We start from the raw sequence: 12,635 nt of genomic DNA, 5'->3' as shown, positions 1-12,635 counted from the left end.
GGCTGCAGTCCTTGACACTCTGCAGCAGGCGCTTCAGGTCCTCTTCAGTTTCAGCAAGCAGGGTTGTGTCAGCCCCGTAACGTAGGTTGTTGATAAATCGTCCGCCAATCTTGACCCCACATTGCTCTTCGTAGAGCCCAGCCTCTCGGATAATCTGTTCTGAATATAGGTTGAAAAGGTATGGAGAATGGATGCATCCCTGGCGTATGCCCTTCCCAATTTTGAACCACGCAGTCAGGATAGTTTATGAAATTACAGAAAGATGTGACAGTGATCTATCAGAAGCTCCGTGGGCGGTGGGGCTTTCTTTGTCAAGTGGGGCTGGTGACCATGAAAAAGCCATCAAAAGGAGTGTATCAGAAACAAGCCGTAGAGTAACAAGGGGAAAATAGGACTTCCCTCATTCTACGTAACACCCCTGGTTTAGCAATTGGCTAACTGGAAAGCCACAGGTTCAAGCCCATGAGCTGTTTCATAGGGGGGAAAAAACCCCAAACATGTGACCCTCTAAATTACCTACAACCTTTACAACCCAAAGGAACTCAGCCTGTGTCTTTCACCTAAGCGATGGATTGCGGAAGACCATCAAAAACATTGGATTGACTTAACCACACCTATCTCCCACACCAACCCCCCAGCAATCACTTAATTTTGAAAAATGCTCTCATTTAGAAAATGCCATATAAATGGGATAATAGAGGATGTCACCTTTTGGAATTGATACTTTAAAAAATTCAGCATAATTCCCTGGAAAGCCATCCAAATTGGTGCATGTAGCCATAGGTTATTACTTTAGTCCATGTGTGCATGTATTTAATGCTTGTATTAAAAAGTACTATTTATAAAATAAAAAAAAGTTGGATTGACACAGTGACTGCAGCAATGGAGTAAAGTATTTCAGAGATGATGAGGAGGGCACAGGATAGGACAGTGTTCAGATTCATTGTTCACAGTTACCATGAATCATATTCAACTCAATGCCACATGACAGCTTTGTATCAACTTAATAGCAATGCATTTTAGTGTCATGTGAACAATCCTAAGAGTCTCAAGGGCAATACTTGAGGATCTCTTTTCCTTGAGAGCACAGATCTGAAAAGCCTACAAACATTTTTCACCAGAAATGTTTTCCAAGATGCACAGTTTAACACCAAACAGTGAGAATAAAGTGTTCACCACATGAAGGTCTCTTCTGCGTTGTTGTTTTCTTCTGCAGAGAATGGCTCAACGTCTGCCAATGATCCTGGGAGGGGTGACTTTTCTCTGTGATTCACCCCTTCCGCTATGTCTGGGCAAATAATATATGGAAGTCTGGTGGGAGTTTTCCTAGATGGAAGTATTTCTTCCAGCAATAACGTCCAGCGCTGGAAAAACTGTCCCAGGTTGATGAAACAGAATCCACAGAACTCACTGATTGTGTGGACATCTTCACATTGACCCTGTTAAGTGTGGGTAGTTGGCTGACTGTTCATAAGGGCGTGCGCATGGTATTGCCTTTGACTTTTAGACGTATTAGAAGGAGCATACACCAACAGGGTGAGAGGAGTATTATCAGATTGGTTAAGTCTTGCCATCTTTAAACTGAGCAGCCTTCAAGTAGAAGATGGGAATACCATCATCATGAAGAAGAATGAAGCAGAATTCCTGACAAATCGTACTTGGATTTGGGTCAGAATACCTAGCAAAACGGTAAAGTTTTTGTTAGCAGTACAGTGTCAGCTAAAGAACAATATTATCTGCATTTTGGCATATATTGCCCTGGCTTGTGCTATTTTTATTTAAAACTGGTGATGCAATAGCCTTGCAGCAAAATAAACAACTCAATAATAAACCATTCAACTATTTTTTTTAAAGAATGAAGCAGAGAACACAGTGTACATCCTTCAAAACATTAAAATAATAATAATAATAATAATAATAATAATAAAGATTGAAGCTAAGAACACAGTTGATATCCTTCCGGTCACCTCCAAGCTCGCTGGATAAGCTGTCTAGAATAAAGAGCTGTTTTACCTGTTGAATTTGACAAAAATTGTAACCTGCTGACTTCAATAATAAACTCTGTCATAATGAGAACAGTACTGGGAGGTGTCTGTCAGCAGTGTAGTAGAAGGGACACCAAGCAGTAAAACAAGGCGTCCTGGGAGAAACGCTTGGTGCTGGAATTGACAAGAGGAGGTTCAGAAAGCGTGGGGACACAGCGATCATCGTAGAAACGGGACCTGTTTTGTGGATTCAGTTGATGGGGACGTGAGTGCTTTATGGAGATTAGTTCAAGTCACACAGAATCCCTCCCCCCCTTTTTTTACACAAGGTGATTCAGAGAAAAGAGCTCATGTTCCCTCAGAGGGAGAGGCCACGACCGTGGCTCTGTCAGGAAGATTCGACAGGCTCATCCAGTGAATTGCAAGAAATGTCAAATTTATAAGATGGTGGAAAGTCACTTCACCTAAACACATTTGGAGGGGGGGAAAATAATACATGAAGAAATACTTGAGATCCTTGTTAGGAGGTGCATGGAACTCGGAATAGGCATGTCCACCCTATGGCATTTTACACTACTTGTATATTGTACTGTCTAGCAGGGTCACTTGGTATGTATTTGAGAACTGGACAATGACAGGAAAAGAACTGACGCCTTTGAGCTGTGGTGCTGGAGAAAAGCACAGACGGACAAAAGAAGGAACAGGTGTGTCTCGAAGAGAGTGCAGCCAGAGTGCTCTTTGGAGGCAAGGATGATGAGGCTTTGCCCACATACTTTGGGCATGTGGCGAGGAGAGGTTATTCCGTGGAGCAGGGAAGAGTGGAGGGTCGGAGAAGGAGAGGAAGACCCTCAATTAGATGGATTGACATGGTGATTGCTGCAATGGGCTCTTGTGTGTCAGGAAGTGTGAGGGTGGCCCAGGATACAATAGGGTTCAGATCTGTTGTTCATACAATTGCTATGAGTTTTACTCAACTTGATAGCAACTAACAATAATACCCTGCGGAAAACGAGTTCCACGGGGTAAAACAATAAGGCAAGAAGGGAGGTCTATATAGCATTCAAAGAATCCACTTGGATTCCTTATCTCCATGTTTTTTTAGCCCGTGGGTGACATCACTCTGTGAGACAGGTTACGTTCTGCTTTCGAGGTGAAAACACAGAATGTTTACAATCTTCAGAAACTTCTCCAGATCTTTTCTATTCTGCAAAATCCACATGTCTCTAAACTTTCCTAAGAAGAGGATACAACGGTATATTCGGAAAGTTTATTTAGCATCTGCACTTAAAAAAAAATAAAAACCACCCCAAAATGTTTTGTGGTCCAATAAAAATGAGGTGATGGTTGTCCCTCCATTGCATTTCAAACACTGTAAATCTGATGAGAATAAAAAGACATCTTTCCCCCTTTAGACATGCCAGTAAATTAGCAGAATGATGGCTTGTAAGTTAGCAGTTAGGACCCCGTGGATTATGACTTGACTTACAGTACATCTACAAGACTTCACTACATGAAAAGAATTGGCCCCCACAAGAAAAAGACAGCTTTTATAACAGGAGAAGTTTTGTTCACAACTTGGTTCTAACCCATAAACCCATCAGACCTTTTCAGGCTGGAGTAAAGTTGCCTAATTCTTTTTTATTCTTGTTGTTAAATTGTCAACAACTGACAGCAACCCTATAAGCATGATGTCCTTCTCCAAGGGCTGGTCTCTCCTGGCCATGTGCCCAAAGTATGTGAGACAGAGCTTCAAATTCCTCACCTCCAAGGAGCAGCTCGGTTTGACCCTCTCTAGGACAGACCTGTTTGTTCTCTTGGCAGTCCGTGGGATATTCAGTCATCTGCACTGATTGGTCTTCTGTCATCGTCAGTCACTGTCCAGCTCTGAGATACGCAGCAAGCAATGAAGAATACTACGTCCTCGATCAGTCAGACCTTACCCTGTGCCCTGAAAAATCGGTCGCAGTTTCAAGCTATATCCTTATAAGCAGTTATGGTGATCACTTTGCTGCCATAGGTATTATTCAATTTCTTCATATCAATGTCTTAACCATAAGCTCACCAGAACTCCCCAGGCAGGAGAAATCATAGGGCAGAATGTGGCAATAGCAAACAATACAAACACCAAACAACAGTCATTAATATCCCATCCAAGGAAAATCTTGCTGAAGATCTTCCAAAAAATGCCTACAATAGCGTGTCGATGGAGAAACGTTCACGTTGGGATGAGAAGAGTCATGCCAACAGTGAAATCAATGCTGATGAACGCATTTGACTATATGGATCATGACAAATTATGGCTGACGTTGGGAAGAAAAAACAAAGGCAAGACCAGAAAAGTTAATTACGTTCTTATGACACTTCTACCTACAGCAAGAAGGCGCTGTCACATTAATGAGAGCAAAGGAACTTTGCACAGAATGAAATCAGAATTGCACAGAATGAAGGTATATGTCAGCTCTGTATATGTTCTCAGTACCTCTTGAAATCTGGGCTGCGATGGTGAGGTCCTAGGCTCACTGTTCACACTGGCTTTCTTAAGGACACTAACTGAGATAATATTCTACTAGGGTGTCAGGATTATGGGAGGCCATTGTGAGAAGTCTATACAACACTTCTGATTTTACCAATACTCTGTTTGGCAAGAACGGCTCGTTCAACATAAGTTCTGGACTGTCTACATTTGAGTTTGCTATGACAAGAAATGTTCTTGTTTTTGTTGTTGTGTACTGTCGAGTTGGAGGGGATGCAGACTTGACCCTCTCAGTGGCTTTCAGAGGGAGTTAATTGCTCGGGGGGTGGCTAGGGAGATGACCTGTCCTTCTCACACACAAGAATAGGATGTTCATTTTAGACATATGCAGTCTCACATAATCATCCTAAGAAACTTAACCAGCCAACTGTATATTTGCAAAATAAACGTGAAAAGTCATTCATTAAACCAAAACCTTTATGTAAAATAGGAGATCACTTAATGACATGAATTGTACCATTCATTTCAAACCCGAAAATGTATAAAAACATTTTTTTGTAGATTAGAACATACTTATTAAAATTCTGATGAAGAAAAAAACCTTTTTTTCAGTCATATTTTATGCACTTTTTTGGGGGGAAGACACTGGCTTTTGACGTGGAAAAGTTTAAAAAGGCAACAAAATCTTTTATTTACAGCGCGGCTGTGTATTGTCCCAAAGTCCAGTCCCTTTGTCCTTGGTAGTGTGAGCTCCAAGACATTGTGGACAGTGGACAGACTGAACACAGGATCACATTTTTTTTACATTCATCCAGATTGCCCTACAGAAGGCGTTCAAATATTGAGAGAGAGGTGATGAATCAATCAAGGTTTCTTCACCTTGACGACACTGTGGTATCTTTCTGGTGACTTCTTTCATGTTTGGTGAGAAACCCTAAGCGTAGAAATGTTTTCCCGCACTCCTTACATTCATGAAGTCTGTCTCCTGTGTGAATGACACGATGCTTCAGGAGGTTACCTGATCGTGTAAATGTCTTCCCGCATTCCTGGCACCCGTAAGGTCTCTCTCCTGTGTGAATCCTCCTATGCACAGTGAGGTCGCTCGACTGGGAAAATGTCTTCCCACATTCCTGACATTCGTAAGGTCTCTCTCCCGTGTGGATTCTTCTATGCTGAGTGAGGTAAAAGGACTGAGCGAATGTCTTCCCACAGTCCTTACACTGGAAAGGTCTCTCTCCCGTGTGTGTTCTTCTGTGAGCAGTGAGGGAACTGGACTGTATAAATGTTTTCCCGCATTCCTGACAGCCGTACGGCCGCTCTCGCGTGTGAACCCGTCTGTGTCCGATCAGGTACGTGGGTCCTGGGAAGCTTTTCCCACACTCCTTACATTCGTAGGGCCGCTCTCCGGTGTGAATTCTAGCATGGACAATAAGGTAAGATGGGGAAGAAAAGGCCTTCCCGCACTGCTTACACTCGTAAGGTCTCTCTCCTGTGTGAACGCGTGCGTGGATAGGGAGGTAATTTGGGGAGGAAAAGGCTTTCCCGCATTCCTTGCATTCGTAAGGCCTCTCTCCCGTGTGACTTCGTGTGTGCGTCCTGAGCTGAGAAGGGCGAAAAAACGTCTTCCCACATTCCTGACAGGCGTGAGGTTTCTGTCCCGTGTGGATTCGCGTGTGTTTCAGGAGGGCACTTGTGTCATTAAAAGTCCTCCCACATTCCTTACATACGTAAGGTCTCTCTCCGGTGTGAACTCTTAAATGCCCAGTGAGTTTACTGGGCTCATAAAAGGTTTTCCCACATTCCTTACACTTGTAGGGTTTCTCTCCGGTGTGAATCTTCTTATGTTTGCTGAGGTTACCCGGCTGTGAAAACATTTTTCCACATTCCAGACATTCGAAGGGTCTCTCTCCGGTGTGAATTCTTGTGTGAGTCATCAGGCCTCTGGACTGAAGGAAGGTTTTCCCACACTCCTTACATGCAAAAGGTCTCTCTCCCGTGTGACGTTTTCTATGTAACGTGAAGTGATGCGATTCTCTGAAGGTTTTCCCACAGTCCTCACACATGTAAGGTCTCTCTCCCGTGTGAATTCTTGTGTGGACGGTTAGATTGCCACGGCGACTAAAAGCTTTCCCGCATTCCTGGCATGCGTAAGGTCTCTCTCCCGTGTGCACCCTGGCATGTTTGTTGAGGCTGGTGAGCACGCGGAAGGTTTTCCCACATGCCTTACACACATAAGGTCTCTCTCCAGTGTGAATTCTCCGATGTTGAGTGAGGTGACTGAACCAGCGGAAGGTTTTCCCACACGCCTGACATGCGTACGGCCTCTCCCCGGTGTGAATCCTCGCGTGCACCGTGAGGTAACTGAGCCAGCGGAAGGTTTTCCCACATGCTTTACATGTGTAAGGTCTCTCTCCCGTGTGAACCCTCGCATGTTTACTGAGTCCGGTAAGCCAGTGAAAGACTTTCCCGCATTTCTTACATTCATATGGCCTGTGTCCCCTGTGAATTTTTGCATGGACCGTGAGATAGGCAAGGTGCTGAAAGGTTTCCCCACATTTTTTACATTCGTAAAGCTTCTCGCCTACGTGCGTTCTTGCATGAATTTTAAGGTGTGAGAACGTAATAAAGGATTTTCCACCCACCTTACCTGTCACAGGCTTCTCGGCACGGACACTTTTTCTATCACCTACCGTGATGTCTGACGTACTGGTAAGGGCGGGGGAATAAGGAATAAGGAGTTTCTCATTTTCAGGACGCTGATAAAGCTTATCAGAAAAATGAAGCCCTTTAGGGAACTCTGAATGGAAAGGATTGACATAGGTGTCAGAACCCAGTGACCCTTGATGGTCATCGACCGTATGGATCCAGAAGGAGGAGAAGGTACAGAAATCTTTACCACACTTCTTACACTCATAGCTGATCTCACCAATGTGAGTCCTCAACAGGTTTATGTCTAGACGATGACTTTGCCAGCAGGACAGATGAGGTATTCTGACACAGGTCCTCCTGCCAGGCTGGTTCTCTTCAATCCGATTACACAGGTCGTCTACTGCTGGACTTCTGGAAAAAAAAAACAAAAAAAAATAGACAACACGCAGTTGTAAATAAGCATGTTCCTATATGCCCAAAAGAATACACACTGAAGACGTGTGGGTTTTCCCTCCAAAAGTCTCACGTTTATTCATCTAGCAAAAATATTGTTCCTATCATTGGTTTTATTAAATCACGAGACTTTCTGAGCGCTGCCTCAGAAATATTTGCTTTGCCACTCACCCCAAAGAGACCTCTTGACTTTCACATTGTGCATCTCTGTTACGCAATTTTGAAGTTTTTGGTAACATGGAAGGCCAGGGATGTGTAGTCTTGAAGAAGGTCATTGGAGTATATTCAGGAAATAATGCTTCTCCATCGTTTACGTTCTGAATGCCTGTCACCAAAAAAAGAAAAAGAAGTTTCACAGGAAAGAAAACTATTCACTAGGAAGCACTTTTCTGTTTTTAAAAGAACTACTATTTTATTTTTTTAAATCTAATTCTTTTTTTAAAATTTATTTTATTATTTTGTGTGTGTGTGTGTGTGTGTACCGTCAAATTAGATCTGACTGGTACAGGAGGAGATGGCCCCTCCTTCTCCGGCGGAGCATCTGGTGGATTCGAACCACCTATCTCTGGGATCACAGTGCAGCTTCTTGCCACTAGGGCACCAGAGCTCCCCAGATCTACTATTTTTTATGCAAGATAACACATCAAGCTACAAAACCTCAAATAAGATTGACCAGGGACATCTGGCACCCAAACACTTAGATCTTTCCTTTGAGAAGCCTGCTATCAGTTCACTTTCTTTAAAAAAACAACACAGACCTAAAAAAGGGCTGACATCGAGAAAGCAAGAAAACAATGGCACCAAGTAAGCATTTTCCTATTTCAAGCAAGATCCTCCGATACATAATTTAACACTCATCATTTATAACAACTGATTATTTTTATACAGTTGACTCGTAGTAGGAAGCATTTCAGAGGCAAGTGAAAGGGATTCTGATAGAAACGTGTTTCCTTTGGGTGGACAAACACAAAAAATGCCTTGCACATCACATCACACAGCACACACATCACATCACACGTGTAAAATGACAAAGTACACACATGCCATAAAAAACAGAAGGGGAAAAACCCTCTCTCCATCACAGAACTGCTGATGCAGGAAAGAATATGTCATGATCTGTTCTCTCCTGAAGCTAAAACAGACCTTTTCTACTTGGTTCACATAAATGCCTAACTCTCAACATAGGGATAGGTCCTTAGGTAATTCAAAGTGTGGTTCCCAAACTATGTGGACCTAAATTATTTTGGTATTCCCACCAGTCCAAAGGCTTTTCTCTCACTCCTGACCTATGAAGGGGATGTGTACAGTGAAGAGAGTTGGAGAACTGAATCCACTCAATGACAAGAAGAAGCAATGGACTGTCAGACACGGAGTTTTACATCAAGACATAATGTTCCACATGTGAGTGCTAAAAGCCAAGAGAGCAGGCCTGTTTTATGAACCCTGTGTTCCAATTCTTCTGTCAAAATTCAAAAGGAACATCCGAGAATCAGTGTTGTGTACATACAAAGTATTTGTAAAGGGAGAAAATGCAATGTTTTTACCTAGGAAGTCCAGTGTTTGTAAGGTTTCCATCATCACATCCCTGTAGAGTTTCTGCTGAGTCACATTTAGCAAAGTCCACTCTTCCTGGCTGAAGAGGATGACCACGTCCTCCAGCAACAGTGGCTCCTGAAACACACAACAAAGTCTGGAACAAGAAGGTACAATGTCCGCCCATGCGTCCAAGAACCAAGAATGAACCGGACAGATCGAGAAAATCGAGAAATCCTATGCATTGTGACCAAAGTTCCACTTTCTTCCAAAATGGACTCAGGCGATCAGACTTCAATTTGGTTCCTGAACGTCCCACGGTGACTTCCTCATTTATTAAATGCTGTCCTTCAAATCCACCACATCCTAAAATAACCTGTGGGTATTTTCAGTGTGAACTTTTGTGCAGAGACTATATGGTCTAGAATGGAAACAGCATAAAGGAGAGAAATGGTTGAATTAGGAACATCAGACTGTTGGGAATCGCCAATTTCATCTACTTTGAAGACATCTCAAAGGACAGCTAAGAAAAGGTACAGATTGAAAGCAAGATGACAGTGTCAGATCCTGGGAACACTGCAAAACAGCTGTGTTTTCTTTTGTCTCTTACAGATATGAGAGGGTCAAGGATCCAAATAAACACACAGCGACACAAGTTCTTCCAATGGTCACACTCTTGTGTCGGCTAGCAAGTGAGAAAGGGAGAGAGCCATGGGCTAAGAAAGAAAGAACTAGGAATTCTGAAGGGAATTAAGAAATAATCAGGCCCATCATGCATTTCCAAAATCTCAGTATTTTCTTTCTGACACCATCGGTGAACTCCTAAGTCATTCTCTGGCATCCTTCTTGGGCTGTAATGAACAAGGAACAATACTGCTCCATCTTTCGACAGTGGGATATAGATAGTGTTTAAAAAGTGCTGTTGGTATTGTTTCTGTCAACATTGAGTCCTTTGGGATAAGCTGCTTTTGTAATAAAGACAAAATGTGTGGCTTCTAGGGCATGCGTGTTATTCACAGCTCTGGGAGACAGTGGAATGGCCCTTACGGAGATGGCCTTGCAACTTTGCATGGGTTCAGAGGTTTCATTTTTCTAGACTTGCTGTCGATACGTAGGATCACGGCATCGTATTCTGATATCATGTTACTATCAACTCAGGGAACTTGAGTGGTGCCATGAGGAAACTAGCTACGCTGCCAACACACAGATAGATGTTTTCAATCCAAGAGTTGATTTATTGGAGGAAAAACAGAGCCGTTTCCCGCAGACCTCATCACTTCCCCTGAGTGGCACCTGATGGTGCCCAGGGCAGCCAGGACAAAGATCTGAACAAATAATAAATCATAAGGCTCTGGTCCTGATCACAAAAGCCCAGACCTGAGTTAATTAAAGGCTCCAAAATCTAAGAGGGACTGTCCTCCCTAACCCTCCCCAAGACCCTCTATAAAAAGAAAGTTGCCTTAATTACAGGCACACCATTCCCTCTCTATCTCTCTGTCTCTCTCTCTCTTCCTCTCTCCATCACTCCACATTGGCCCACTCAGACAGCAAGCTGCCGGCCAAGGTCACTACGGCTTATCGGCCACTGGAAAGCGACCTGCAGCCTACCTGCTTTGTTAAGCAGTGGCTTATTCAGCCTATGCCACATGACTGGTGCAAGAGCCTGCCTGGGTTCTGTATTGATCTGTCTTGTACCCCCCTAAATCAGCTAAACTTTTCCATCTCTGTCCTGTCTTTCTGTCAGCTTTCCTACTTGGCTCAAAGATCAGAGGCTATTTACCATTTGAACCAGAAAACATCCAAACACCGTCTTCAATTCCCAATCGCCCAAGAAAGCCTAAAACCATCCCTCTGAGGTTAAGAGCCCACAGTCTTTCCCTCAGGCGCCCAGGGACTGATCAAATCCCCTTTCCCTCTGGGCCATCTCATCTCATCTCATCTCATCTCATCTCATCTCTCCACCTCCTGACTGGCCCTTTTTGGAACTGCTGAAAAGACACCTTGCCCCAGGGCTTTCTGCTATCGGTGGCCTTCTGAACAGCACCAGACCCATTTCGGCTAAGCGGTGACAGTTCTCTCACTCAAAATTGCCATGCTCTGCAAATTCTTTTAACTCTTTCTAAGCGCTCTTCCCTTCCCAAACAAAACTGTCTCACCTCTGATGTTTCAAGCCCCTACCCTCCTGATCTCCCACCACTGCCATAAGCAAATGTAGCCTCACCAGAGGAAGCCCGCTCTAGAACACTTTGTGATTCAAAGGTCTTCTCCCATTATTCTCCCTCGGGCCTCTCCCAGGGTCAGCCGGAAAACACAGCTAAATTTTTTCACTCTGCTTTTCTCTCTCTCTGGCTCCCTAATCATCCTCCTCAATGTTCTTAGCTCCTGATAACTAATTTTCTAGTTAAAAGAAAATCTTTTGCAACTACAATATCACTCTCTTCCCTTTCCAACCCTAACACACACCTTTTTCAGACGTCACACAGTAAATAAGCCCCACACCATCTCCCCAAGCCTCCAGACCAAACCTCACAAAGGTGTCAAACGCCTCTGCCCCTCCACACCCTCCTCCTATCCAAGCTCCCACCTCATTCCTGCACACTGTCCTCTATCAAAATTCAGTCAACCAGTCCCTACAAATATAAAATCTGTCCAGCAACCCCAAAAAATCCTTCCTTTAAATTTCTTGCAAAAAACCTTTTTTTTTCTCTTTTCAAGGTAAATTCTAAATCAGAGAGAAAAAAATTGAATATTAGAATTTCTTCTGTTTTTAGAAAAACAGTACTGATAAGCTAATGCTTCCATTCTTAAAAAATGATGTAAAATAGGGGTTTTTTTCACTTTTATTAAAACACGATTAAGAATTTTATTTCCAGGGGAGCTCTGGTGGCCTAGTGGCAAAGAGCTGCAACTACAATCCCAGAGGCGCACGGTTCGAATCCACCAGATGCTCTGCCGGGGAAGGAGGGACAATCTCCTCCTGTACCAGTCAGATCTGATTTGACGGTACACTCACACAAAAATAAAAAATTTTTTAAAAAAATTTAAAAAAAAGAATTTTATTTCCTTAAATATTTTCTACCCACTTGAGATTTTCTGCCAGAGTCCACAATGGAAAATTTTTTTCCAAATTTATCCTTTCTTTTTGTTTTCAGTTCAACATAGCAGTAGTTTATAGCATTCTATATATGTTAAAATTATCAATGCACATAAAGAACTGGAGTTACAAAAATAGCTACTAGAAATTATATACAAATTTGTCTCATTAAAACAAATGACATTCAGGTAAAATCAGTAAACTACTCAAAATTAGCACAAATAATATACAAAATAACAAGAATTCTGCAACTTTTTAAATTATATTCTTTTTTTAAAAAAAATTATGTTTTGTGCGTGTACCATCAAATCAGATCTGACAGGTATAGGAGGAGATTGTCCCTCCTTCTCTAGCAGAGCATGTGGTGGATTCGAACTGTGTACATCTTGGATTGCAGTGCAGCTTCTTGCCACTAGGCCACCAGACCTCCCTGAACTCTGCAACTTTT

The 12,635-nt window shown here is 42.8% G+C and overlaps 1 protein-coding gene across 1 annotated transcript in view; it reads right to left on the bottom strand.

Annotated features, from left to right (window-relative positions):
- LOC102869187 (zinc finger protein 420-like) overlaps positions 1–10,741 on the bottom strand; it is a 40,605-nt gene extending 29,864 nt beyond the window's left edge. The window contains exons 1-3 of the mRNA XM_006903363.1: positions 10,702–10,741; positions 10,387–10,450; positions 5,477–6,894 (exon numbers count right to left, since the gene is read on the bottom strand). Coding sequence (XP_006903425.1) covers positions 5,477–6,894; positions 10,387–10,450; positions 10,702–10,741 — 1,522 coding nt within the window. The remainder of the gene's footprint in view (positions 1–5,476; positions 6,895–10,386; positions 10,451–10,701) is intronic.
- Between the last annotated feature and the right edge of the window lie 1,894 nt (positions 10,742–12,635).

Source organism: Elephantulus edwardii, unplaced genomic scaffold (genome assembly GCF_000299155.1).
Source record: "Elephantulus edwardii isolate Elephantulus edwardi_28Jun2011 unplaced genomic scaffold, EleEdw1.0 scaffold00594, whole genome shotgun sequence".
In the NCBI taxonomy this organism is placed as follows: domain Eukaryota; kingdom Metazoa; phylum Chordata; class Mammalia; order Macroscelidea; family Macroscelididae; genus Elephantulus; species Elephantulus edwardii.
This window is presented reverse-complemented; position numbering and strand designations above follow the sequence as displayed.